General features: G+C 67.8%; 1 protein-coding gene and 1 non-coding gene across 3 annotated transcripts; both read left to right on the forward strand.

Annotated features, from left to right (window-relative positions):
- LPCAT1 (lysophosphatidylcholine acyltransferase 1) lies at positions 1-26,382 on the forward strand. Of its 2 annotated transcripts, none has more exons than XM_070056920.1 (14): positions 1-239; positions 9,340-9,482; positions 12,064-12,278; positions 13,415-13,527; positions 14,630-14,690; positions 17,070-17,128; positions 17,570-17,604; positions 19,434-19,488; positions 22,047-22,129; positions 23,734-23,859; positions 24,082-24,235; positions 24,676-24,774; positions 25,699-25,840; positions 25,980-26,382. In XM_070056920.1, the coding sequence occupies exons 1-14, from the start codon at positions 93-95 to the stop codon at positions 26,126-26,128; spliced, it is 1,581 nt and encodes a 526-aa protein (XP_069913021.1). In that variant the 5' UTR covers positions 1-92; the 3' UTR covers positions 26,129-26,382. The 2 variants fall into 2 exon arrangements, with proteins under 2 accessions (XP_069913021.1, XP_069913022.1); XM_070056921.1 differs by having other exon boundaries at positions 102-239; positions 9,389-9,482.
- Positions 15,687-15,748, forward strand: MIR12090 (microRNA mir-12090). The gene has a single exon (NR_162728.1). It is a non-coding gene; the product is annotated as a microRNA mir-12090 (primary transcript).
- Positions 26,383-26,582: the final 200 nt, after the last annotated feature.

The following is a 26,582-nucleotide window of genomic DNA, read 5'->3' on the forward strand; positions in this document are numbered from 1 at the left end:
CCGCCGCGCGCCCGGCCCGCTCCAGTCGCGGCGCATCCTCGCCCGCGCCCCGGCCCCGCTGCGCCCTGCGGTTCTCGCGGCGGGCGCAGGCCATGAGGCTGCGGGCGCGCGGTCCTCGGGCCGCCCCCGCCTGCGGCGCCGCCTCCAGCGCGGGGGCCGGCGACGCGAGGCGCCTGGCGCCGCCGGGGCGGAACCCCTTCGTGCATGAGCTGCGCCTCAGCACCCTGCGGAAGGCCCAGGTGGGTGCCGGGGGCGCGCGGGGGATGGGCGGGGGGCCCGCGGGCGCAGGGGAGCCGCGGCAGGGGGCGGGCGCGGGGAGTCGCGGTCCCTCCCCCGCGGCCGGCGCGCGCCTCGCTTCGCCGGGGCCCGCCGCCCGCCCGCGGCCCCGAACCCAGCCCCACACCCCCTTTTGGCGGAGACGCGCGCGTCCCTGGTCCCCGCCCCTGGTCCATGCGCCCATCCCGCGCGCGGCAGTCCCGGCGCGCCGGGACCCCGGGGCGTCCCCTCCCTGGGCCCGGCGGGCGGCGACTTTGTCTCCGGCGCGCCTCCTGTGCGGGACCTCGCGGGCCTGCGGGAGGCGGGAGGCCCCTCGGGGCGGAGAGCGTGGTTCCAGCCGCCGGGGGCTGGTGCGTGCCCAGAATCAACTTCTCCCTCGGGGCCGGGCTGAAGGAGGAGGGGCTGAGCGAGCGGCCTCCGCGTGTCCGGCTCAGCATGGGGCGTGGGCCCCCTCCTCCCCGAGGGACCGGCTCGTGCGCGTGGGGCAGCTCCTGCAGCCCCTGGAGGAGCGGGGTTCCCGGCCGCCGCCCCGCGATGCTCCTTGGCACCCCTGTCCCGGGACGGAAGCTGAGAGCAGAGGCTGTCCTGGCCCCCTGTCCCTGTGTTGCCCGCTCCACTCCGCCGGGCTCACGGGTCTCCCCTGTGTCACTCCCTAGGACTCCTCCCCTCTCACCTGGCTCTGTGCCCCTCCCACCCCGGCCCAGGGGGACCCTCACCTCCTCCAGAAAAAAAGTTGTGCCCCCTAGGTCCCTGTAGTCTGCCCTGTTCTGCCCCGAAGTGGGTGCCCCCCGCCCTCATGGGAGCAGGGCAGAACCCCGCCAGGAGCGCCCAGCCTGGGCCTGTTCGCCCAGCTGGGGGGTGAGCTCTTCCCAGCTGCCCTGGGGCAGGGTCCCCCTTGGGAGATTGGGTGGGCTGGGGACTCCAGGTAGCTTTCCCCACAGGACCCTCTTTCCCAGGCTGGCGTTAGCCAGAGAACAGGTGGGCGGTGGTCTCGCCCTTCCTGGAAATGAGGGCTACTTTGTGTGCAGGGGGCGTGCCCAGGCAGCTTGATACAATTCATTGTGTAACCATCAAGGTAAGGTTGCTACAGTCCCTTGTGTAACGGTTGGGTTAGCATTTCGCAGTAAGGCTGTGAAGAAAGCGTGGATCCTGGGGTGCCTGGGACGGTCCCCGTGGGTCCTGGGGTGCCTGGGACGGTCCCCGTGGGTCCTGGGGTGCCTGGGACGGTCCCCATGGATCCTGGGGTGCCTGGGACGGTCCCGTGGGTCCTGGGGTGCCTGGGACGGTCCCCGTGGATCCTGGGGTGCCTGGGACGGTCCCGTGGGTCCTGGGGTGCCTGGGACGGTCCCCGTGGGTCCTGGGGTACCTGGGACGGTCCCCATGGATCCTGGGGTGCCTGGGACGGTCCCCGTGGATCCTGGGGTGCCTGGGACGGCCCCGTGGGTCCTGGGGTGCCTGGGACGGTCCCCGTGGATCCTGGGGTGCCTGGGACGGTCCCGTGGGTCCTGGGGTGCCTGGGACGGTCCCCGTGGGTCCTGGGGTACCTGGGACGGTCCCCATGGATCCTGGGGTGCCTGGGACGGTCCCCGTGGATCCTGGGGTGCCTGGGACGGCCCCGTGGGTCCTGGGGTGCCTGGGACGGTCCCCGTGGATCCTGGGGTGCCTGGGACGGCCCCCGTGGATCCTGGGGTGCCTGGTTCGTCACCGTGGATCCTGGGGTGCCTGGGATGGCCCCGACGGTCCCTGTGGATCCTGGGGTGCCTGGGACGGTCCCCGTGGGTCCTGGGGTGCCTGGGACGGCCCCCGTGGATCCTGGGGTGCCTGGGACAGTCCCCGGCTGCCCTGAGTCCCCGTGCGCACCTGCCGCGTTGGTTCCAGGAGTGCTGCCCGTGTGGGATTAGCGCTGGGGCCGCCTCATCCCTCCAGCCCGTCTGTCATTCAGCTACAGATTTAGTTAGGAGCTTACACGGTGCTGGGACAGGAAGCAACACAGAAAGGTCTGGACAGAGGTGTTGTGACCATCTGTCCATAGCAGGCTTTGGCTAAAGCGAGGGTACGGATTTGTGCGTGGTGCGGGACTGGGTCCTGCGGCTTCGGCCTGGGTTCCTCAGAGTCATGTGCTCCTGTGTGTCCTTGGAGTCATAGACTGGTGACCACTTCCGTGGGCCCTTGGGTCCTCTCCCCGTGTCCTGAGCAGTCAGGGAATTCCCTTCCTGGAGGGTGGAGGTGCCTCCGCTGCACCTGGGAGCCTGGTCCTGGATCCGAGCCTGGACTCAGAGCGAAGGAGGCTGTGAGTGCTCCCCCCCGCCCCCCAAGTCTAATCCAGAGAGAGGATTATGACACCGGCTGGCCCAAGCTGGGCTGTGCCCCGCCCTGCACGGAGCACGTCACCTGTCCCTCCAAGAGCCCGTCCCAGTGCCTGCCTGGGCTGTGAGGCAGCACCCCACCTCCCACCCTGGGCAGGGGGCCCCTGCCTGAGCGCTCCCCAGCCACAGGTGCAGGCGCTCTCTGCCCCCAGCGCACACGCGTACACGTGGGGACGCGGGTCCGGATGCCTCTGGAACCTGAAGCCCCTGCTGCGCCCTGCAGCCCTGGCCTCTGTGGAGGGGGTGGCCTGGCCCGTAGCTGGCACTCTGGAGGGGCCTGGGGGCAGACCCTGAGGGCAGGGGGCCAGTCACGCTGCCCTGGAGGGTCCCAGGGGGGGGTGTGTGCCCCTCAGGAGGCTGGAGGCGGCAAGGGCTGTGCAGGGCCCGGCCCTCCCTGGGTGCCAGGGAGGCCCACGGCCCTCAGCCACCGTCAGACGACCTGGGCCTGCCACGGTGCTGCTGCTGCTGCTGCACGGTGGCCCAGGGGAGGCCGGATTTCCCCAGTGACCTCGGCGCACGTGTCGGCCGCAGCCCTGGAGGCGGGTGGGAAGCTGGAGCTGGGTCTCCGGGTGTGCGTGGGGGGCTGCTCAGCTCCGGCTCCTCTGGCTTCTGGAGGGAGACGCGGGGCCGGAAGACTCACTTCCTCCTCTTTGTAGTCTTCTCTCCTCAAGTTGGGGTCCAAAGTTTTTCAGAATGTACTTGAGAGCTATGGAGGTAGAGACAGACAGACAGCCAGCTTCCATCCTCTGGTTCACTCCTGAAATGCCCACAACGCCCAGGCCTGGCCCGGCTGCAGCGGGGGCCAGGAGCTCCTTCCAGGCAGGGCCACGCACTTGGTCATTGCCGCTGCCTCCGGGGTGTGCGTCAGCGGGGAGCGGGAGCTGGACCCAGCCCCTCCCGGTGGGACGTGGGCGTCCCCAGCAGTGCCGCGACTGCTACCCCAGACTGCCCCATATTTGGGTCTTTAACAGGAGAGTGTGTGTACGTGCATGCTTGTGTGTGCAAGTGTGGGGGCCTTCAACAAGGTCATGGCAAATGTGTTCTGAAAACACTGACGTCAATTCGTCTTCACTGACTTGTCCCGCCCCGTCAGACACGCGCGTGACTGTAGCACCGTCCGTCTTGCGAGAAGCCCGTGCTGTGGCACTAGGTGTGCAGTAGACAAGCACCAAGCCCTTGGGGTTCAGTTCCTGCATGTCCTTGCACTGCCCACGGGGACCTCTGTGTGGGCAGCACTGGCCGTGCACTGATTTAAAGCTACCTCTGCAGGCGTCTACACTCAGGGACCAGGGCTCAGGACAGCGTCTATACTCGGGGACCAGGGCTCAGGACAGCATCTACACTCAGGGACCAGGGCTCAGGGTGGACGTCTACACTCGAGGACCAGGGCTCAGGACGGGCGTCTACACTCTGGGACCAGGGCTCAGGGCGGGCGTCTACACTCAGGGACCAGGGCTCAGGACAGCGTCTACACTTGGGGACCAGGGCTCAGGGCGGGCGTCTACACTCAGGGACCAGGGCTCAGGGCGGGCGTCTACACTCGGGGACCAGGGCTCAGGACAGTGTCTACACTCGGGGACCAGGGCTCAGGGCGGGCGTCTACACTCTGGGACCAGGGCTCAGGACAGTGTCTACACTCAGGGACCAGGGCTCAGGACAGTGTCTACACTTGGAGACCAGGGCTCAGGACAGCATCTACACTCTGGGACCAGGGCTCAGGACAACGTCTACACTCAGGGACCAGGGCTCAGGACAGCGTCTACAATCTGGGACCAGGGCTCAGGACAGCATCTACACTCAGGGACCAGGGCTCAGGGCGGGCGTCTACACTCTACACTCGGGGACCAGGGCTCAGGACGGGCGTCTACACTCAGGGACCAGGGCTCAGGACAGCGTCTACACTCTGGGACCAGGGCTCAGGACAGCGTCTACACTCGGGGCTCAGGGCGGGCGTCTACACTCGGGGACCAGGGCTCAGGACGGGCGTCCACACCCTGGGACCAGGGCTCAGGACAGTGTCTACACTCGGGGACCAGGGCTCAGGGCGGGCGTCTACACTCGGGGACCAGGGCTCAGGGCGGGTGTCTACACTCAGGGACCAGGGCTCAGGGCGGGTGTCCACACTCGGGGACCAGGGCTCAGGGCGGGCGTCTACACTCAGGGACCAGGGCTCAGGGCGGGCGTCCACACTCGGGGACCAGGGCTCAGGGCGGGCGTCTACACTCGGGGACCAGGGCTCAGGACAACGTCTACACTCAGGGACCAGGGCTCAGGACAGCGTCTACAATCTGGGACCAGGGCTCAGGACAGCATCTACACTCAGGGACCAGGGCTCAGGGCGGGCGTCTACACTCTACACTCGGGGACCAGGGCTCAGGACGGGCGTCTACACTCAGGGACCAGGGCTCAGGACAGCGTCTACACTCTGGGACCAGGGCTCAGGACAGCGTCTACACTCGGGGCTCAGGGCGGGCGTCTACACTCGGGGACCAGGGCTCAGGACGGGCGTCCACACCCTGGGACCAGGGCTCAGGACAGTGTCTACACTCGGGGACCAGGGCTCAGGGCGGGCGTCTACACTCGGGGACCAGGGCTCAGGGCGGGTGTCTACACTCAGGGACCAGGGCTCAGGACAGCGTCTACAATCTGGGACCAGGGCTCAGGACAGCGTCTACACTCGGGGACCAGGGCTCAGGACAGCGTCTACACTCGGGGACCAGGGCTCAGGACAGCGTCTACACTCGGGGACCAGGGCTCAGGGCGGGCGTCTACACTCGGGGACCAGGGCTCAGGACAGCGTCTACACTCAGGGACCAGGGCTCAGGATGGGCGTCTACACTCGGGGACCAGGGCTCAGGACGGGCGTCTACACTCGGGGACCAGGGCTCAGGACGGGCGTCCACACCCTGGGACCAGGGCTCAGGACAGTGTCTACACTCGGGGACCAGGGCTCAGGACGGGCGTCTACACTCGGGGACCAGGGCTCAGGGTGGGCGTCTACACTCAGGGACCAGGGCTCAGGGCGGGCGTCCACACTCAGGGACCAGGGCTCAGGACAGCGTCTACACTCGGGGACCAGGGCTCAGGACAGTGTCTACACTCAGGGACCAGGGCTCAGGATGGGCGTCTACACTCGGGGACCAGGGCTCAGCATCTGCGGCCGTCGGCGGTGTGTGGCAGGAGCCGGCGTCTGTCCCGCGTGTGAGCCGTGTGCCACCTCCCGCATCAGCCCCGCCGCACAGGCAGAGCTGTGTCTGGAGAGCCTGCCTGGCTGCTGTTGTGGATTTGTGAATTCGCTTCTTTATAAACTTAAGACTGGTGCTGGCTCCGCCTGCTCCTGTGTCCCGCCCCCAGGTGAGTGGCGGCTCTAGGGCAGCCTGTACAGGGTTTTCAGCTCTCCCTGGGGTGCTCGTGTGCCCGGCTTGGAGCCCCCCCCCCCCCGCCCCGGGTCCCGAGTGCCTTGTTCTGATGTCCCTGCGGCAGGCGGTAGGCAGCCCCTCAGCCCCTCGGCCTGTGTGTGCGTCCCAGGACTCCCTGGGTGCCGGGGACGCTGCGCTGGGGGCAGCTCCCAGCCGCCCGTCCACCCTGTGGTCCCTGACCACGTTGGTCTGCCCTGCCTTGCTGCAGCCTCCCGTGGGGCCCAGGGCGTCAGGGGATGAAGGACTTGGGCCGTGGGCTTCGGGCTCCCCCTGCGGGAGAGCGAGAAGCTGGATGAGAAGTGTGGAGTCGCCAGGGCGGGGTCCCGGACAGGGGCCCAAGGCAGCTCACCTGCTGTGCCACAGCCCCTGCCTCTTTTACTGTTTTTGATGTCACAGGCTCAGCGGAGGAGGACAAGGCCTCTCCGTGGAATTCCTGCAGGGGTCCCCGGCCCCTCCCCAGCGGCACCGCTGGGGCTGCCTGTCTGGACTGCCTGCAGCTGCCTTTGGGCACAGAGCCGGCGTCCTGGAACTCCCTCCCGCGGCACTGTGATTACAGGTGCACAGAAGTGGGTCAGGTGCGGCAGGGTCCCTGCAGCTCTGAGCAGGGATTTGGGGCCAAGCCTCGTTCCTGAGTGCTGTGAGTTCCAGCCCAGGAACTCCGCCTCTTGTCCGAGTGGGAGCGGTGAGCGAGGTAGCAGAGTTCAGCGAAGAGAGAGGATGGAGAGGGTACACGTGGCAGACCAGGCGGGCGTCTCGGGAAGGAGCCGAGAGGCGGCTCTGCAGTCAGCCTGGGTCTTTCAGGATCTGCTGTGGGTGATTCCCCCCCACCCCTGCACCGAGTCCGGGGTACCTCACAGTGGCCCCCCTGGAGCGGGGCAGACGAGATGCCCTAAGCTGCCCCCAGGGAGAGGGCTGGCCCACCCCGGCGGGTGAGCGCAGGTGGGACTTGGATATGTGGATGCTGGTTTGCCTCCTGTTCCCCCACACAGAAATTCCCGTTTTCCTGCTGCTGGACACGCTCGCACGCACACACTTGCTCCCGCCTGCCTGGGCGCCTGTCTGGAGCCAGGCCCTGCCCGACGCCGGCCCCCAGCAGGCACTGGCAGCCGCGGCAGATCCTGGCTGCGCGTGGATTCTTGTGGGCTGCAGAGGGGACTCAGGCCTCACGGGCAGAGCTCTGGTCCCAGAAGGGGGTCCTGAGGAGCCTGGGGGAGATCTGACCAGAACCGAGCCAGCCCCGGGGAGGGCAGGGGCTTGGGGGCCACAGGGTCAGAGCCGTGCCCCCCCCACTGCCACGTCCTGCAGCCCGTGAGCTCACGCCTGAGCTTGCGCCCACCCCTTGGCCCTCGGCTGGACACCTGCCCTGGTGCCCGGGGTCTGAGGCAGGCAGTGCTGCAGGTGGTGGGGCCCCCAGCCCAGCACAGCCACCCGGATGCACCTGCTGTGAGGTCATTCATTTCCTGTCACTTTTGCTCATCCCAGGCACCAGTGGCGGGTGAGCACCCAGGCCTTTTCCCACCATGCCCTCTGCCCGGGGGCCACAGGGGTTGGCCTTGGCACTGGGTGAAAGGTCACAGGTGTGGTGTGAAGAGTACTGTCCAGGTGTGGAGGGTGGCTCCCCCTCTGTGACCTGTGACCGGCTGTGGGGACAATGGTGGCGCTGGTGTGGGTGGAGGGTGGGTGGCAGTGCCCGGGGCCTCCTGCAGGGCCCTGCTGGCCGGTGACCACCTGAGGGGTGAGGGCTTCCGAGGTGTCCCCTCCTATGGCCTGCAGGGCCTGGTCCTCTTCCAGGGATGTGAGGGGTGTGGCAGATGGCACTCCCTCTGCAGCCTCAGGAGGCGGGGCCGTTTGTCCCGTGCTTGGCCACGCCCTGTGACACGAGCCATCACTGGGATTTCATCTGCTGAGCGACAGACGGGCGCGTGCCGGCCGCTGCCGGCCGCCCGCCACCCGTGTGTGACGCCGTCCCCAGGCTGGATGGGGCTGTGGCGGGAGGAGGGCGCTGTCAGAGTGACCCTGAACCTGCAGACCATCCCCTTGTGGCTTTCAGGTGGAGGCAGGGAGGTGGGGGCTGCGGGCGCAGGTGGTGCTGGGGCAGCTGCGCTCCACAGGGTGCCTGGCTGAGGCGGGTGTCCCTGGGCTGGCTCCTCCTGGGTCATCCCACGCTGAAGGTCAGCAGGGAGATGGACAGGATCCCTGAGTGGCGATTCCAGGACCACGCGACCAGGTGTTCTGTGACGCTGACACTTCCCCCTCCCCAGGTCCCCTGTGAGGCTGACACCTCCCCGTCTCCTATGACACCCCCCAGGTCCTCTGACGCTCACCCCCCCCATCCCCTGTAACGCTTACACCCGCCCCCATCCCCTGTGACACTCACCCCCCCCAGGTCCCCTGTGATGCTCACCCCCCCAGGTCCCCTGTGACACTCACCCCCCCATCTCCAGTGACAACCCCCAGGTCCCCTGTGATGCTCACCCCCCCTCCCCTGTGACACCCCCCATCCCCCGTGACGCTCACCCCCCTCACCTGTGATGCTCACCCCCCCTCCCCTGTGACACTCACCCCCCCATCCCCCGTGACGCTCACCCCCCCTCGCCTGTGATGCTCACCCCCCCCCGGGTCCCCGTGACGCTCACCCCCCCCCCGTCTCCTGTGACTCTCACACCCCCCCTCACCTGTGACGCTCACCTCCCCATCCCCCGTGACGCTCACCCCCCCTCACCTGTGACGCTCACCCCCCCTCACCTGTGATGCTCACCCCCCGTCCCCCGTGACGCTCACCCCCCCATCCCCCGTGACGCTCACCCTCCCATCCCCCGTGACGCTCACCCCCCATCCCCCGTGACGCTCACCCCCCCATCCCCCGTGACGCTCACCCCCCCTCACCTGTGACGCTCACCCCCCCATCCCCCGTGACGCTCACCCCCCCTCACCTGTGACGCTCACCCCCCATCGCCCGTGACGCTCACCCCCCATCCCCCGTGATGCTCACCCCCCCATCCCCCGTGACGCTCACCCCCCCCTCACCTGTGATGCTCACCCTCCCCAGGTCCCCTGTGACACTCACCCCCCCCTTGACACTCAACCCCCCACCTGTGATGCTCACCCCCCATCCCCCGTGACGCTCACCACCCCCCCATCCCCCGTGACGCTCACCCCCCTCACCTGTGATGCTCACCCCCCCTCCCCTGTGACGCTCACCCCCCCCTTGACGCTCAACCCCCCACCTGTGACGCTCACCCCCCCATCCCCCGTGACGCTCACCCCTGTCTCCCCAGGTGCTCCTCATGACGCTGACGCTCTTCCCTGTCCGGCTCCTGTTCGCAGCCTTCATGATGCTGCTGGCCTGGCCCTTCGCGCTTGTGGCTTCCCTGGGCCCTGCTGACAAGGAGCCCGAGCGGCCCCTGGCCTTGTGGCGCAGGTGAGTGCATGCTGGCAGGCGAGCGCTTGTGGCGCGGGTGCGTGTTGTGGCGCGGGTGTGTGTTTGTGGTGCAGGTGTGTGTTTGTGATGCGGGTGTGTGTTTGTGGCACGGGTGTGTGTTTGATGCGGGTGTGTGTTTGTGGCGCAGTGTGTGTTGTGGCGCAGGTGTGTGTTGTGGCGCGGTACGTGTTGTGTGTTGTGGTGCGGGTGCATGTTGTGGCGCGGGTGCGTGTTGTGCGGGTGCGTGTTGTGTGGGTGCATGTTTGTGATGCGGGTGTGTGTTGTGGCGCGGGTGCGTGTTGTGATGCGGGTGTGTGTTTGTGGCACGGGTGTGTGTTTGTGGCACGGGTGTGTGTTTGTGGCGCGGGTGTGTGTTGTGGCGCGGGTGCGTGTTTGTGATGCGGGTGCGTGTTTGTTGCACGGGTGCGTGTTGTGGCGCGGGTGGGTGCGTGCTCCTGGCAAGGTGAGCGCTTGCTGGCGGCTGCTCCCACGCTGGGGTGACACGGCCAGCAGTCGGGTGTGGCTCTCGGGGTTTCGTGCCGATTCCTCAGGGCCCTGCCCGTCTTCCCCTTCTCTGTCCACCTCCCCCTGGGCTTCCTGCTGTCCACCCTGCCGGCCTGAGGCTGGCCAGGCCCTGCTCCGAGGCTCCGTCTTCAGGACCCTGTGGGCCGCGGGCGTGTTGCTCAGCGCCGCCCTGCCGTGCCGCCTCTGCTCTAGAACCTGCTGGGCTCCTTGCTGCCCACGGCTGCAGTCAGAACTTCGTGGCCGCCCTCACCTGGCCCCGTGACCGGACACTTCCGCCCGTGGTGCTGGCTGGGCCAGTGCGGTCCCCCAGGCTCCCCAGCTGAGTGGACGGCCCTGGGACCACGTGACGCAGACCTCACACCCATGCAGGCCCCCACCCCTGCACCTCACGGGGCTGTGGGCCAGGGGCTCATCTTCCAGGAGTGACCAGGCCTCGCCCCTGCGGGCTGCTATTAGAAGTCGCCGCGTGTGCACAGGCCGGGAGGTTGACGTCAGAGCCGCTGTTTCTGGCTGATCTTGGCCAAGCAGCGGACCCGGCCGGGATCTCAGACGGCGCCCGGCAGCCAAGGTGGGCGGCACCTGCGCCCCGGTGCCCCTCCCAGGCTGAGCCCGAGCCGTGCAGACCGGACTGTGAGGGGACCCCGCGGGCCCCTGTCGGGGCTGAATCGGCCAGGGCCGCGCGAGCCGTTGCTAGTGGGAGTGCTGAGGTGTGCCAGGTATGCTGGCGAGGATTTAGGTGACTTAAAGGTCACTCTGCTCGTAAAGCCAAGGCTGTGACGCCCTGCGTGGCCTGGGCGCACCCTGCCCTCCTCTGTAAACAAGTTTATTGTGGTATTGTGACTGCCGGCCCACTCCTGTGTGTCCTTCCCGCCTGACGCCCCCTGGGGCCTGCCATGCCCTTGGCCACGCCCGGTCACCTCTGGGAAGGGGTCGCCTCCCAGGCACAGTGTGGGAAGCCCTCCTGCTGGCTCTGCCGGGACCGTGTGGGGTCGCCACCGGCTCTTGGTTCTTGGCTTTCTGGGTGTGCATTCTTGAAGAGCAAGCTGTGTCCCGTGGTTCCTGTGTGGTGTTGGTGGGTCACCAGGCGGAATAGCAGGGCCAGCGTAGCCCCAGGCGTGCCTGTGTGGTCGAGGCCGTGGCCGCTGGTTTGGTCAGAAGCCCAGCGCTCAGTGGCCTGGCTTTGGCCACACTCTGGTCTCCGTCTGCTCTGCTTTGCCTGGGCTGACCCCTTCTCTTCTCCATGGGACCCTCACAGGAGCGCAGACACACCCAGGCCACTGCCCCTCCCCCAGGCAGTGCCTGCCTCAGGCTCTGTCCCTCCCCCGCTGCACACCTGGGTGCCATCCTCAGATTGGCTCCACTTCCTCCTCCTGGACATGGTCCTAGCCGTGGCCTCCTGGTTCGGCCTCTCCTGCCCCCTCCAGCTCCGAGCCCTGAGGCTGCCCGGCGACCCCCACCACCCCGTCCCTGCCCTGAGCCTGGGTGTCCTGCGTGCACATCGTGTCCAGTTCGCTTCCTGCGGATGGGGTGGCCGGGCCGGTCGCTGCCGCCTTTGCCGCGGCATGAGCGGCTGTGGGCCCCCTCTCCAGAGCGCCCGAGGCCGCCGTCCCCGCGCAGGCTGCCTGGGAGTGGGATTCTCCGAGAACCGTGGGCTTCAGTCGGCGCCTCCCAGTCCCCGCAGCTCTGTGCCGTGTGCCGAGTTCTCGCCGTCCACCGAGAGAAGCGGGAAGCCGGTCTCTGCTTCCTGGGCTTGTCCCGCAGGATCCGGAGCCAGCGCTGCCCGCCCTGGTCTCACACGTGTGTAGGACGTTGAGGGTCCGTGTCCATTAAATGACAGCGTGGTGGCAAACTTGTCACTGAGGCTGAAGGCGTGCGACGTGCCCATGCGTGCTGGGAAGCCACGTGTCGTCTCCGTGGCGCAGGTGGCCGTCACAGAGCCCGGTTCCCTGAGCAGCCGCAGCCTGAGCTGAGTGCGACGTGGAGGAGGCTCGGTGCTCGCTGGTGCCGATTCCGGGGCCTCCCGCGCCGCCCCTGAGCGCCTCTGCCCGTCTTGCAGGGCTGTGGACTTCCTGCTGAAGGCCATCATGCGCGCCATGTGGTTCGCCGGCGGCTTCCACTGGGTGGCCGTGAAGGGGCGGCGGGCGCTGCCCACCGAGGCGGCTGTCCTCACACTGGCGCCCCACTCCTCCTACTTCGACGCCATCCCCGTCACCATGACGATGTCGTCCATTGTGATGAAGGCTGAGAGCAGGGACATCCCGATTTGGGGAAGTAAGTGACCCTCTGCCCCACCCCCACTGCAGTGAGAGCTCCCCCCCGCTGACTCCTCCCCCTGGAATGAGTGACGGCTCCCCTTGGAGTGAGTGACCCCCCCCTCCAGTGAGTGACCCCCTCCAGTGAGTGACCCCTCCCGCATCACCCCCCAGGGGCACCCCCAGCTCCGCCCCCTCCATGAGCAGGGATCTCCTGGAGTGGGGGTCACAGACACTGGGGCGCAGGAAGTGGGGAGCCTGGGCCCCACGAGTCTGAGGGTACAGAAGGCTCCGCTCCAGTGTGCGGCTGGGAGGCTGGGGAGGGTCTCCTGCCAGTGCGCTCTCCCTCCTTAGAAGGCTCCAGGGAGGAGTAGACGTGAAACACCCCCATGAGTGGCGGGAATGCTGGGAGCCGGGGCGGCCCAGGCGGGGCCTGGGAGGGCGGCTGTTGCCGGCTCTCCCCAAGGACACTTTTATCAAAGTCTCCCACGTTTGTCCTCCGCGGGGGTCGAGGCTGTGCAGGGTCCTGGGGCTGCCCACACAAAGCACTGTGGGAATCCATCTGCCCACCTGTGTCCAGGCTCACACGGTGCCGGTCAGCAGCCTCCGGCCCCTCCCCCGCCACCTCCCGGCCACTGCTGTGGCTGGCGGTCCCGGCGTTCCTCTTGGCGTCAGGATGCCCCTCCTCCAGACAGCCTCACCTCTGCTCTGGCATCGGCAAGCAAAGGGGGTCCGTCCTCAGAGCCAGCATTTGGGCTGTGGCGCAGTCTGGCCCACACGGGCTGTGGGGCCCCAGCCACGTGACCGGGGACATTCGCACCCTCTGCAGGGGTGGCCGAGGACTTCCTGCTGCCCGCAGGGCCAGGCTGTGCCCTGCCCCCTGCCCTGGCCTGTACACACTCACTTCCTGCAGGGCTTCACTGGGGGCTGGGGGTTTTCCTGATCATATCACCGCCAGACGCAGACACGCAGCTAGCCCACCAGTGCAGCCCAGGGGTCCTCGGGCCCCGAGCCGCAGCCCGGAGCAGACACGCAGCTGGCCCACCGGTGCAGCCCAGGGGGCCTCGGGCCTGAGCCGCAGCCCGGAGCAGACACGCAGCTGGCCCACCGGTGCAGCCCGGAGCCAGCCTCCCATACTGCCTGCCTCTCTTGTAGCCCTGATCAGGTACATCCGACCAGTGTTTGTGTCCCGGTCAGACCAGGATTCCCGCAGGAAGACCGTGGAGGAGATCCGGAGGCGGGCGCAGTCAAAGGGGGCGTGGCCACAGGTACGGCGCCTCGTTCCCAGCCACGTGAACTCTAGCAGAGCGGCCAGGACGCCCCTGGGTGCCAGGTTTTGCTGCATTTTGCTTTGTTTTTGCTGAGCGTGCGAACCAGGGACGTGCTGAGTGTCGGCTTGGCGCTCCGGGGTCTCGCGTCATCCCCTCGGAGGCGGCTCTGCCCCCGAGCGGGGTGCACCGTCCCAGCCCACAGTGCTGGCCACGTCATCCGTGCTGGGTTTGGCCTACTTTTTTTCTAAGATTGATTTATTTGTTTGAAAGTTGCAGAGAGGCAGAGAGAGAGTCGACTCTCTCAGCTGAGCTGACGTCGAGAAGCTGGGGGTCTGCAGGGCTCGCTGGGTGCTGGCTGCCCGGGAGGCCGCAGTGGGTGGCACAGGCCACTGCCCCTCCGCCAGGGCGTGCCCAGCTGGGGCCCTGCCGGCTCAGCCGCGTCGGGTTTTCAGCCGCGATTGCCGTGTGCGAGGGAGGCCGAGCTGTGATTTGCGTCTCACCGTCCCAGTGTGGTTCCGGGGCCCCCACTCCTCAGAGATCCCCTCCCCGCGTCCACCTCTGCTCTCCTCCGTGTTTTTCTTGTCTTTTTAATTGAAAGAGTTGCAGAGGCAGGGGAAGAGGCGGGGAGAGAGGGAGATCTTGCGTCCACTTGCTTACTCCTCAGGAGGCCTCAACGGCCAGGCCGAGCCAGGAGCCAGGAGCTCCACACAGGTCTCCCCCGTGGGTGCAGAGGCCCAGGACTTGGGCCATCTTCCACTGCTTCCCCAGGCCATAGCAGAGAGCTGGATGGGAAGTGGAGCAGCCGGGACTTGAACCGGCGCCCACGTGGGATGCTTTATCCGCTGCACCATGGCGCCGGCCCCTCCTCTGTTTGCTACCTGTGTGCGGGCGCCTGAGCTGGTAGAGCTGGTGGCGCGTCTCGCTCGTTGCTGGCGCCCAAGGCGCAGTGGCTGGCGAGGGCGCACTGGGCACTGATTCTCGGGCTTTGATGAACCCGGTGGGCAGGGGTGGCCGAGCGGGCGCGGGCCAGGAGGCGGCTGTGGGGTTGGAGCTGGGCGGGGACCACCTGTGGTTTCAATGCTGACTCCTCCCCTTCTAGATAATGATTTTCCCGGAAGGAACTTGTACGAACAGGAGCTGCCTAATCACCTTCAAACCCGGTAGGTGGCTCCTCGGGAAGACATTGACGTAGACGGAGCCCTGTTAGGGAGGGGCGTGGCTGCCTGTCTGTTGTGAGTGGGGGGCCTTGGCGCCCTGGGAAGAGACTCGCATAGTCTGAACATGAGGGGTCTGGCCCCCCCCTCGGAGCGCTGCCTTCTGGGTGGTCCCCCAGAGCCCCACACCACTGCTGTGTCCCTCGACGCAGACCCCCACGACAGTCGCCTGGGACTGTCTGGGCCAAGCCTGTGCCCTTGGAATCCCCTGGGTGGGTCGTGGCAGTGGGGGCAGGGGAGGGGGCCCTGCAGGGCTTTCTGGGCAGAGTCGGCTTGGGGTCTGCAGCCCTCAGGAGAATCTACCCCGGAGGTCCCGCGGCTCCCAGGGGTGGTGCCAGGCTCCGAGGCTCTGCCCCAGGACCCAGGAAGTGCAGCGGCCCCTGCTGCCCGTAGGGTGGGTTGAGCCTGGCTTGGTCCCCTGGCTCTGGGCTGCACAGGTCACTGTCGCCGTCGCCGGTCACCCACACCTGCCTGTTGCATCCAGGCCTGGGAGAGGCCGCAGCAGCAGGGACCATGGGAGGCACCAGTACCCTGGGTGCCCCGGCGGGAGCTGGACACTGTGCACGGGCCGTGTCCCGATCCCCAGGGTGGCGCGGGGCTCTGCTCCCCCAGCGCAGGGCCATGGGGAGAGTGGGGGGGGGGGGAGGGGCTCTGCTCAGCCGAGCTGCCCTGGCCTGGCCGCAAGGGCTCCTGGGTGTGGAAGGCCCCCCCCGCCCCAGGCCTGGGCCCCGTCCTCGTTCTCCCCAGGCCACCCCACTGTCCACGTCAGACCCACCGTGGGTGCCCGGTGCTGACGGCGTTCAGACCATGGGCAGTCACTCACGCGGGCATCACGAGTGGGATTCCCACACAGTCGGACGTGGAGGCCTCCGGGGCCTTCCCAGGGCCCGCGGTGTCTGTCGGCCAGAGGCACCGAAGCCCGGGGAGCTGCCGCCTGTGCCGGTGTCAGGCTCGGCAGGGACACGCTTCCTACTGAGATGGCGTCTCACGGCGAGCCTGATGCCGGCCTGGGCTGGGGGCCTGGCGACTCCTCTCCCCGCCTCACTCGGATGTGAGCGGCCTGTGCAAACGCACGCGTCTCGCCTTCGTTCCAAACTGGAAACGGACGGAAGACCCTGGGTTTTGACGGGGGCGTGTGGTGCAGACGGGTGGTTAAGCCAAGGCAGCCAGCGCCCCCCCGGGCTCCCCGGCCGCCAGGGGAGGAATCCTCTCAGCGGCGCCACGCACCGAGGAGGCTGGACCGGCTGCCGGCTTGCCCCTGCCCCTGCCCATGCCCTGCCTCGCGGGCGTGGGACCAGCCTCCATCTGGCTCATGGAGACGCTGGCCCAGCTCTGTGTGCAGGTTCCTGTGTGCGAGGTGGGGCCCCAGCCTGGCAGGCCCCGGCACTGGGAGTCTGGATGCTGGGCTGCAGGGGGACGGTCAGCTCAGAAACGCAGCCCTGACCCTGGCTCCTGGCCTTGGGCCACCGTGGAGGAGTGACCGCAGGGACAGAAGATCCTGGCAGCCCCCAGGCACGGGCTTTGTTCTCCCAGGAGCCTCTGGGCAGGACTCTCACCAACCCCGCAGGCCCCAGAGGTGGCCGGGAGACCGCCCTCGGAGACCCAAAACCAGACCCGGCACTGACCCCAGGCGATGCACGCTGCCCCTCAGCCGGGCAGGGGCGTCCTCCCGGTGTCCATCACGTTGTAAAATCTGGGTGCTCCTAATATGGGTATTTTCTGGGTTTATTTTAAGCCAGAACTTAAAATAGAACTTAAAATAGAAGTGGAACTCCGTAAAACGTGTGGCTGCTTGCCGGCGGCCATGCAGGGCCAGTGTGTGTGGCCAGGCTGGGCAGCGCAGTGGGCCTGGCGGGCAGCGGCCCCATTCGCATGGGAGCGGGGCGGCCCCTGGTCCCTCGCTGCAGCTCTGCCATCGCCAGGGCCTCTCCCCAGCTCCTCGGGAGCCCAGCACGTGGCTGCTCACAGGGGCAGGTCCAGGTGGCCCTTACTCACTGCGGCCTGTCTGGTCCATCCTGGACTGTCCAGGGCCAGGCAGAGCAGACCTGGCCCAGCTGGGTGACAGCCTGTGGGTGACAGGGGCCCCAGTGCAGGCGCCACAGCTGCTGTGCGGGGTGTGCAGGCCATTCAGAAGTGCCTCGGCCGGGAAGCCCTGCGCCGTGTCTCCCAGTGCTGTGCCGGGGCAGTGGTGCCGCACTTCCCCGGGCGTTCACGGTGGTGCAGGCGTGGGGGCGGGCGGAAGACCTCACCGTACCCAGGGCCTGCGTGAGGGGCGCAGGCGAGGACCTGCTGCCCCAGGCGGACAGCGGCTCTGTCTCCCTGCAGGTGCCTTTATCCCCGGAGTGCCCGTCCAGCCCGTGGTCTTGCGGTATCCAAACAAACTGGTAGGTGTGTGTGTCGCGGGAGCATGCCATGTCGCGTGTTGCGGGAGCATGCCATGTCGCGTGTCCCGGTACACGGCAGGGGCCCGAGCGGAGCACGTCTGTGGTGGGAGCAGGGATGTGGACATTGGGGGGACAGGTGTCGGGCAGACACAGTGGTTCGCACGTGTCGTACACATTGGTGTCTGGGGCCACGTGAGCCGGGAGGCAGGAGGAGGAGGCGTGGGCTGGGTCCTGGGCAGACGTGGAGTTGTGACCTCAGGGCTCTGAGGCGACAGATGAGAGTCCTTGGGGTGTCAGCCTGGGTCCTCTGGGGCTCTGGGGACACGAGGCGGGGGACAACCTGGGGGAAACAGAGACCCAGCACCTATGCAGCGGCAGGGGAGGGCAGGACGAGCATGCCGACTGCGGTCACTGTCGCTTCTGTTCCTTTCTTGTCTGCAGGACACCATCACGTGGACGTGGCAGGGACCTGGAGCGTAAGTCGGACACCGCGGTGTCTCTGTGCTGCCGCCCCAGTGGCTGCTGGGGGCGGACTCGCTGCATTTCACAGCAGCTAGGTTCAGTCCTTTGTGAGGGCTGACGGCCCCCGTGGGGTCCTAGGTCCCCTGTGGGACACCCGTGAGGGCTGATGGCCCCTGCAGGGTCCTAGGTCCCCTGTGAACACCTGTGAGGGCTGATGGCCCCCGTGGGGTCCTAGGTCCCCTGTGGACTCCTGTGAGGGCTGATGGCCCCTGTGGGGTCCCGGGTCCCCTGTGAACACCTGTGAGGGCTGACAGCCCCCGTGGGGTCCTAGGTCCCCTGTGGGACACCCGTGAGGGCTGATGGCCCCTGCAGGGTCCTAGGTCCCCTGTGAACACCTGTGAGGGCTGATGGCCCCCGTGGGGTCCTAGGTCCCCTGTGGACTCCTGTGAGGGCTGATGGCCCCTGTGGGGCCCCGGGTCCCCTGTGGACACCTGTGAGGGCTGACAGCCCCCGTGGGGCCCTGGGTCCCCTGTGAACACCTGTGAGGGCTGATGGCACCTGCGGGGTCCTAGGTCCCCTGTGGACTCCTGTGAGGGCTGACGGCCCCCGTGGGGTCCTAGGTCCCCTGTGGGACACCCGTGAGGGCTGATGGCCCCCGCGGGGCCCTGGGTCCACTGTGAGACACCTGTGAGGGCTGATGGCCCCCGCGGGGCCCCGGGTCCCTTGTGGGACACCCGTGAGGGCTGATGGCCCCCGCAGAGTCCTGGATCCACTGTGGGACACCTGTGAGGGCTGATGGCCCCCGCGGGGCCCCAGGGCCCCTGTGGACACCTGTGAGGGCTGACGGCCCCCGTGGGGCCCCGGGTCCCCTGTGGACACCTGTGAGGGCTGACGGCCCCCGCGGGGCCCCGGGGCCCCTGTGGACACCTGTGAGGGCTGATGGCCCCCGCAGAGTCCTGGATCCACTGTGGGACACCTGTGAGGGCTGACGGCCCCCGCGGGGCCCCGGGGCCCCTGTGGACCTCTGTGAGGGCTGACGGCCCCCGCGGGGCCCTGGGTCCACTGTGAGACACCTGTGAGGGCTGACGGCCCCCGCGGGGCCCCGGGGCCCCTGTGGACCTCTGTGAGGGCTGACGGCCCCCGCGGGGCCCTGGGTCCACTGTGAGACACCTGTGAGGGCTGCCGGCCCCCGCGGGCCCCGGGGCCCCTGTGGACACCTCCCCCTCCTGCCTTGTGTCAGCTCAGCAGTTCCCTTCGGTGCCTGGTGGTCCCCGTGTGGAACCGGGTCCCAGGCAGCCCCAGTGACAGGCACGCGGCACAGACCGTGCTGGGGAGGGTGGCCCTGCTGCCGCTCTCGGAGACGCTGGAAGTGGGTGTGGTCGCCAGGCAGCCTCCCGCTTGCCAAGGTCGCTGGGGGTGGGGGGCAGGCGGGGTGCTTCCCAGAGACTGGGACAAGGCTGGGGGCACCTGTGGCCTGGCTGGGGCCGACAGTGCAGAGCGGGGACAGGCTGGCAGGGAGGGATACACGTGAGCCCGGCGAGGCTGGGGTTGGGGTCTCCAGATGAACTCCTGCAAACGGAGTAGCCTCTGCTGAGGTCAGGAATCCAGAAGCCGGGCCCGGGGAGACTGCACCGAGGGCCTGAGAATCCCTGGGTGCAGCCATGACAGGGCAGGTCCCGAGCTGGGGCGGCCGCTGTGGAAGGGGACGGGGGAGAAGGCAGCAGCCGCGCACTCGCACCTGCAGTGACGCCGGTGCGGGGTGGGGCCGCGGCAGCGGGAAGCCGGGAGGAAGCGAGGCTCCTGCTCGTGACCAATGTCAGGCTGTTCGATGTGTCGTCTGCAGGTTGAAAATCCTGTGGCTCACCCTGTGCCAGTTTCACAATCAAGTGGAAATCGAGGTTTGTATGGATGCGTGTTGTATGGATTACGTCCCGTGTTGCCTGCTGTCATGGCGGCACACAGCACACGTGCAGTCATGCAAGTGCCGTGTTGAGGACGGGGACTATAGGTGCCGTGTTACCCTGAGATGTTTGCAGACGGCTGCTTGTGAGACCTGTGTCCATGCAGTGTCGTAGTCACACAGAGCGTGTGCACGCGGTGTTGTGTCACAGTGAGAGCGTGTGGACACGGTGTTGCCACGGTGAGAGCTGTGTGGACGCGGTGTTGTCACAGTGAGAGCCATGTGGACACAGTGTTGTCACGGTGAGAGCCGTGTGCACGCGGTGTTGTCACACTGAGAGCCGTGTGCACGCAGTGTTGTGTCACAGTGAGAGCTGTGTGGACGCGGTGTTGTCACGGTGAGAGCTGTGTGGACGCGGTGTTGTCACGGTGAGAGCCGTGTGGATGTGGTGTTGTCACAGTGAGAGCCATGTGGACACAGTGTTGTCATGGTGAGAGCCGTGTGCACGCAGTGTTGTGTCACAGTGAGAGCTGTGTGGACATGGTGTTGTCACGGTGAGAGCTGTGTGGACGCGGTGTTGTCAGGGTGAGAGCCGTGTGTGCGCAGTGTTGTCACGGTGAGAGCCGTGTGCGCGCAGTGTTGTCACGGTGAGAGCCGTGTGCACGCAGTGTTGTCACAGTGAGAGCCGTGTAGACGCGGTGTTGTGTCACAGTGAGAGCGTGTGGATGCTGTGTTGTGACACCGAGCGCCGTGTGGACGTGGTGTTGTGGTCACGCCGAGCACTGTGTGGATGCGGTGTTGTGACACTGAGCGCCGTGTGGATGCGGTGTTGTTGCAGTGAGAGCCATGTGGACGCAGTGTTGTGGTCACGCCGAGCGCCGTGTGGACGCAGGGTTGTGGTCACGCCGAGCGCCGTGTGGACGCGGTGTGGTCACGCCGAGCGCCGTGTGGACGCGGTGTAGCAGAGCTGTGCCGAGCGAGCGCTGTAGGGACAGGGTGCGTGGTGTCTCGCTGAGGCTCTGTGTCCCGTCTCTCTCCTGTGTTTCCACTCCTCAGCGTTCCTCAGCAGAGGCTTCTGCATTCTATGACTTTGTGTCTTGTGTGATATTTTTTTAAAGATTTACTTTATTTATTTGAAAGACAGAATTAGAGAGAGAGGTCTTCCATCCACTGGTTCACTCCCCAGATGGCCACAACGGCCGGAGCTGCACCAATCTGAAGCCAGGAGCTTCTTCCGGGTCTCCCACGCGGGTGCAGGGCCCAAGGACTTGGACCATCTCCCACTGCTTCCCCAGGCCACAGCAGAGAGCTGGATTGGAAGCAGAGCAGCCAGGACTTGAACCTGCGCCCACATGGGATGCCAGCGCTTCAGACCAGGGCGTTAACCGCTGCGCCACAGCGCCGGCCCCTCTGTGTGACCTTTCAGCCATTCAGATGGGGTCTTGAATGCACGGGAAGCCGAGAACATCGTTCTGCTGCCGCTGGTGTAGCGTAAGGGCACGAGAACGGGGCACGTACTCGGGGCCCGCCGGGGGTTTTGGCCGTACTGTTACCTGACACGAATTCCGCTGGCCGCGTCCTGCTCCGTGAGTCACAGACGGGAGCCCTTGGCCGAGTGGCGTGACCCGCCCTCCTGCCGTCGGCCCTGGCTCGCGGGTCTCCAGGCCCTGACTCCACCCTCCTGGCCAAACTGAGCAGCTGCAAGTGTGCAGCCGAGTGCACAGGAAGTTTTCTCTTAAAACCGGGCGCTGTGCCCGCCGCTGAGAGTTACAGGCCAGTCTGAGCAGCTGTGCGGTCGGTGGGAGAATTCTCCCAGCAGGCACTGCAGAGCGATGCTAGCACAAGCAGGCTTTCATCGGGCACCCGATTCCGTGGAAGATGGCCACTCGCGGTTGGTGCCAGGGCTGCCCCCTGCTTCCCGGCATGGCCTGTGGGCTCCTCGTGGCGGGCGCGGGGGCTGTCGCCCGGCCCTGGAGCACAGAGCCGGGACGTGCGTGTGCTCCGTGCAGGGCCTGCCTGGTCCTCAGTGGCTCTGCCAGCCCTGGTTCCTAACTGAGAGCTGAAGAGGAAGCCGAGGGCTTTGCAGAATTCCCCTGAGACGCACGCGAGACGCTGACGTCCACGTGAGGGCCCCCGCGCGCATGTCCTTTGGCAGATGCGGCCGTGCGTGACAGAGTGGGGTGATGCGGGAGAGCTGACGGGACTTCGGGATCTTCCTGTGTTCCTAAACGGCCCTGCAGGAGCGGGAGCTAGCGATGGCCGTGTGCCTCGTGTCTGCACGTGCACGTGTGTGCATCACACGCATTCTGGGTTGAGTGTGCACTTATATGTAGTACACGTGTGCATACGGCATCGGCATCATTGTGGGTGCATGTGTGCATTGTGTGGTGTGGGTGTGCGTGGTTGGGTGTGAGTGCGTGTGTGTGTGCGTTGAGTGTGCACGTGTGACAGTGTTGAGCGTGGTTCTCACGACAGAGCCCTGACAGAGCTGTTTGCCAGCTGGGGGGCCGGTGTGCGTGACGCCCTTGGAGTGACGTGACTTCTCCGTGTCCTCAGTTCCTCCCCGTGTACAGCCCTTCCGAGGAGGAGAAGAGAGACCCCGCCCTGTTCGCCAGCAACGTGCGGCGCGTCATGGCCGAGTGAGTGAGCGCGTCCTCCCCGTGCGGGGCCGGCGTCCCCCGCCGCGGTGCTGCCGAGGCCACGGTGAACGAGCTGTGCGGGCGCCGCCAACAGGCAGTGCTCGGGTCCCCCGAGGACGGTGTGGGTTTCACAGGCTCCAGTCCCGCCACAGCCGCCGACACCAGGGCTGCGAGGGTCTGGCACAGCACCGGGCTGGACGGGATTTGGGGTCTGGTGGTCCTCGGCCCACGCGGTCACCAGGGCTCCTAACCCTTCTCACTGGCTCTGGTGCACGGGCCGGAACCCGGGGCCGGCTCTGGTGGTACTGCTGCAGCCCCCGTCTGTGTGGCCTGCAGCGCTGGGGGCTCCTGCTCCCACCAGCCCCTCCCCAGCGACGCCGGGGCAGCGTGCGCGCCCCAGTGCCGGCCCTGGCGGAACCTGCTCCGGTGACCCCATGACTCAGGCTTGGCCGACGGCACCGCCTGCCCGCCTGGCCTCTTCCCGGCACACAGAGCAGACGGGGGATGCCCTCCAGTGCAGCTGCAAGTCTGAGTTCGCCCTTCTGGCAGGTTTTCATCATGCTCACTCTCCACGTCCAGGCTGCCAGGCGGACGAGATTTCACAAAAGTCCACCAGAGGTCGCCAGTGGGCCTGCTGGAGGCTTTAAAGCCACCTGTTTACAGATTTTGAGGTCGGGGTAGCAGGGTGCGCCAGTGGCACAGCTGTGCTAAGTCAGACAGCCAAGTCCCTCCCCAGCTCCTGCCACACACGCCCCCAGGCGCTGTGTGTGAGCCCCTGGCAGGATCCAGACCCCGGGGCCCTGGCCTGTGCCCGGCTGGTGCAGCCAGGGAGGGTCTTCTCTTACTAGTGGGATCCGCGCCCCCTCCCTGCCAGCCTGTGTGTTCCCTGTGCTGAGTGCAGCCGCCAAGTTCCCGTCGGCATCCTGGGAGGGGCGTGTCCCAGCCCTGGGCACAGGAAGGAAGGCTGAGGCCAGCCAGGGAGCCCCGCCTCCCCCCAAAACACGGGCCTGGCTGGTTCCTGGGGCCGTCACCAAGCTGTCCCGTGCCTTCCTCCAGCTGTGAGCTGTGTCCCAGTGACTCGGCCGCAGGGATTCCTGGGAGTTCTGCTCGCTAGAGTTCCTGCACAAGCAAACCTGGCTTTCACGCAGGCCAGGCCCGAGAGCTTGGGGCTGAGTGTGACCCTGACCTCGCTCTTCTGTGGTTCATGGTGCCCCCTGGGGCTCTGCACGCGGAGAGTGATGTTCCGGGGGCTCCGAAAGGCCTGCTCATCGGGACTCGGGGCCCTGGTTGGAGCAGCTGGGGGTTGGGGCCCCCACGTCACCCCTCTTCCTCCAGGTTCCCATTGCTGGGCAGCAGTAGGTGCGCCCGCGTGTGCTCTGGGTGGGCAGCCAGGTGGGCGCCCCTGTGTCTTGCAGGGCCCTGGGTATCTCGGTGACTGACAGGTGGGGGCCTCTGTCACCCCAGGGGCACCGGGGGTCCGGCCAAGTGAGCGAGCACGGACGCCTGTGTCTTGCAGGGCCCTGGGCATCTCGGTGACTGACATCACCCCAGGGGCACGGGGGGCTCCAGCCGAGTGAGCAAGCATGGACGCCTGTGTCTTGCAGGGCCCTGGGCGTCTCGGTGACCGACTACACGTTCGAGGACTGTCAGCTGGCCCTGGCGGAGGGGCAGCTCCGGCTGCCCGCGGACACCTGCCTCCTGGAGTTTGCCAGGCTCGTGCGGGGCCTGGGGTGAGCGCCATGTTCTCGCGCGGAAGGAAGCCAGCCGCGGGGCGGGGAACGGTGGCCCTACTGCCCCTCGCTTGTTTGTTGTTTCAAAATACCAACCTCAGTGCACACGGTGCCCGGAGCTGGGCGCTGAGGGCCCTCCGGGGGACGGAGCCCGCCCGCGCCCCCGCCCGCAGGACCGCCCCGAGGCTGTGACCTGAGCACGCTGTGGTCTCGTTGGTCCAGGCTGAAGCCAGAGAGACTCGAGCGAGATCTGGACAAGTACTGGGAGCGCGCCGAGACGCGGCTGCGTGGCAAGGTCAGCCTGGCGCAGTTCGCCGAGTGCCTGGAGGTGGCCGTGTCGCCTGTCCTGGAGGACCTGTTTGCGCTGTTTGATGAGGTGGGCCCCTGAGACCCCCGGCTTCCCAGTGGGGACGTTTGGAACCGTGGATGGGGGACCTGCCCCCCCCCGGCTCCCCAGCGACGAGGAAGCTTGACTCCCCATCATCCCTGGCGGCCAGCATGCCTGGGCTCTGGGGCTTTTCACTCGGGTTCTGCCGTCCCCACGTCCCGGCTCTGTGTGCAGTTGGCCCCCTGGGGTCTGGGACGGTGCCATCCTCACCGGAAATCTCTGCGGCCTGGTCCCACCCAGGTGCTGGCATGGCCGCACGCAGGCCACGTGCTGAGCCCCTTTGCCCAAGTCCCGCCTTCCAGTGAGTGACAGCAGGGCCGTGGGTGCCCCTACGTGCCGGGCGCCAGTGGTTCCAGGCGGCTGGGTGGGCACCAAGGGCTTCCTCGCGGGAGGGCTGAGCCGCTGCTGAGCGCGTGTGTCCCCCGCAGGACGGGGCCGGTGAGGTGGACCTGCGGGAGTTCGTGGTCGCCCTGTCGGTGGTCTGCAGGCCGTCCCGGACCCTGGACACCATCCAGCTGGCGTTCAAGGCAAGTGCAGCCCCACGTGCTTGATCTGTGGGGACCGCGGCCCCGTGTCACCTGCCCGGCGGCTGCTGGTCCGTGGGCTGGAAGACGCGCCCCGTGCTCCAGCTCTGACCACGCTCGCAGGAAAGATAGAGCTTCGGCTGAGCCTGGGCAGGGCCACTTAGCTGCCCCTGCTGCAGCATGTCCGACACGCAGGACACACACGTGTGTGCCACCCTCTGGGGTCGCCGCCCTCTTCACAGCGACCCCAGGGCCGCCCGCGCTGCAGAACCGGTGCCACTCGGGGGGCCAGTGTCTCGAGACCCTGACGCCAAGTCCAGAAGCCACCTCTCTCGCTGCCCTGCCCCCACCGGCAGAGCCCGATCGCTGCCCAGCGGGCCCAGGGACCCTGCCCCCCGCCCTGGCCCGGCCCCGCCCAGCTCCACAGTCACCGCCTGGGATCTGGGATCTGGCAGGCGCCCCCCGGGGCTTGGCTGCTGCTTGCACAAACAGCGGCACAGAGCCCGTCCTCCCGCTGGCCAGGTGCGACTGCCTGGGGAGGGCGGGGACACCGCAGCAGGGCCGCCCTCGGCCGCTGGCCCTGCCCCAGACACCACCTCGCAGGCTGTGTGGGAAGCAGTCAGGCTGGGGGCCATGTCTGATGCACCTGCCTGTCCCCCTCGTGTTGGGCAAAGTCGCCAAAAGCCGAGCAGGTGCTGGCTGCCCCGCGGTCCTCCCTGCGGCCACCAGGGGGCGCGCGCCGCTGCGGCCTTCGCGGCTGCCCTGGAGTCCAGGCCCGTCCAGGCCCGTCCAGGCCCTCGGGTCCGGGCTCGTTCTCCGCCCGACGGGTGCCAGAGGCCGGGATGGGGGGTGGGGGGCGCAGGCCCCGGCCCAGCCGCGTGTGCGGGAAGCCGGGGCAGGCCCCGCCTGAGCCGCCTGGCCTTGCAGGTGTACGGCGCCCAGGAGGACGGCAGCATCGACGAGGACGCCCTGTCCCGCATCCTCAAGACCGCGCTGGGCGTGGCGGAGCTCAGCGTGACCGAGCTGTTCCGAGCCATCGACGCGGACGACAACGGGAGGATCACGTTCGGTGAGTGGGGCCCCGCGCGCGGCCCTGCTCGAGCCCCGCCGCTGCCGCGCGAGCTTGCGGGCCGCGTGCCCTCTGCGTTTGCGGGAGCAGCTGGGGGGCGCCCGGGCCCCGCACCCACGCGGCCGCCCTGTGTCCGCAGACGACTTCCGCAGGTTCGCGCAGGCGCGCCCGGGCTTCGCGGAGGAGTTCCTGCGGCGCGAGCGGACGCCGGCCAACGGCTTCTGCGCGGACTTCGGCGTGGACGGCGCGGGCCGCAGGCGGAGGCCGCCGCGCGGGCAGCCGGACTAGCGCGGGAGGCCCGGGGCCGCGGGCGCGCTGCGGATGCGGCGGCTGCTCGGGCCCAGGACGCGGAGTCGGGGTTCCCGCGGGGGGCCGGGGCGGCCAGTGACGGAGGCCAGCGAGCCGAGAGGCTCCGCGCGCTCGGCCGATGACGGGGCCGGCGTCGCCGCGTCCCCGACGGCCGGACTCGGAGCGGATGCTTGCGCCTCCCGAGGGCCGCCCCCACCGCGGCCGGGGGTTCAATAAAACGGGGAGACTTGGTACTGGAGGGCGTGTTTTCTTCGCGCCGTGTTCACTGGGCGGCAGCAGACAAGCCAGGCCGCCGGGGCCCGCGTGGGAGAGGCCGAGACGGCCTGGAGACGGCGGCGGGCGCGTGCAGAAGGCAGACGTGTGTGGCCGTTGGTTGCTCCAAGATTGCTTTAAACACGTCCTGGGGCTCGTGTTGGGGCGCAGCGGGGGACCC

The sequence above is a fragment of the Oryctolagus cuniculus genome, chromosome 14 (genome assembly GCF_964237555.1).
Source record: "Oryctolagus cuniculus chromosome 14, mOryCun1.1, whole genome shotgun sequence".
NCBI classification, from domain to species: Eukaryota; Metazoa; Chordata; class Mammalia; order Lagomorpha; family Leporidae; genus Oryctolagus; species Oryctolagus cuniculus.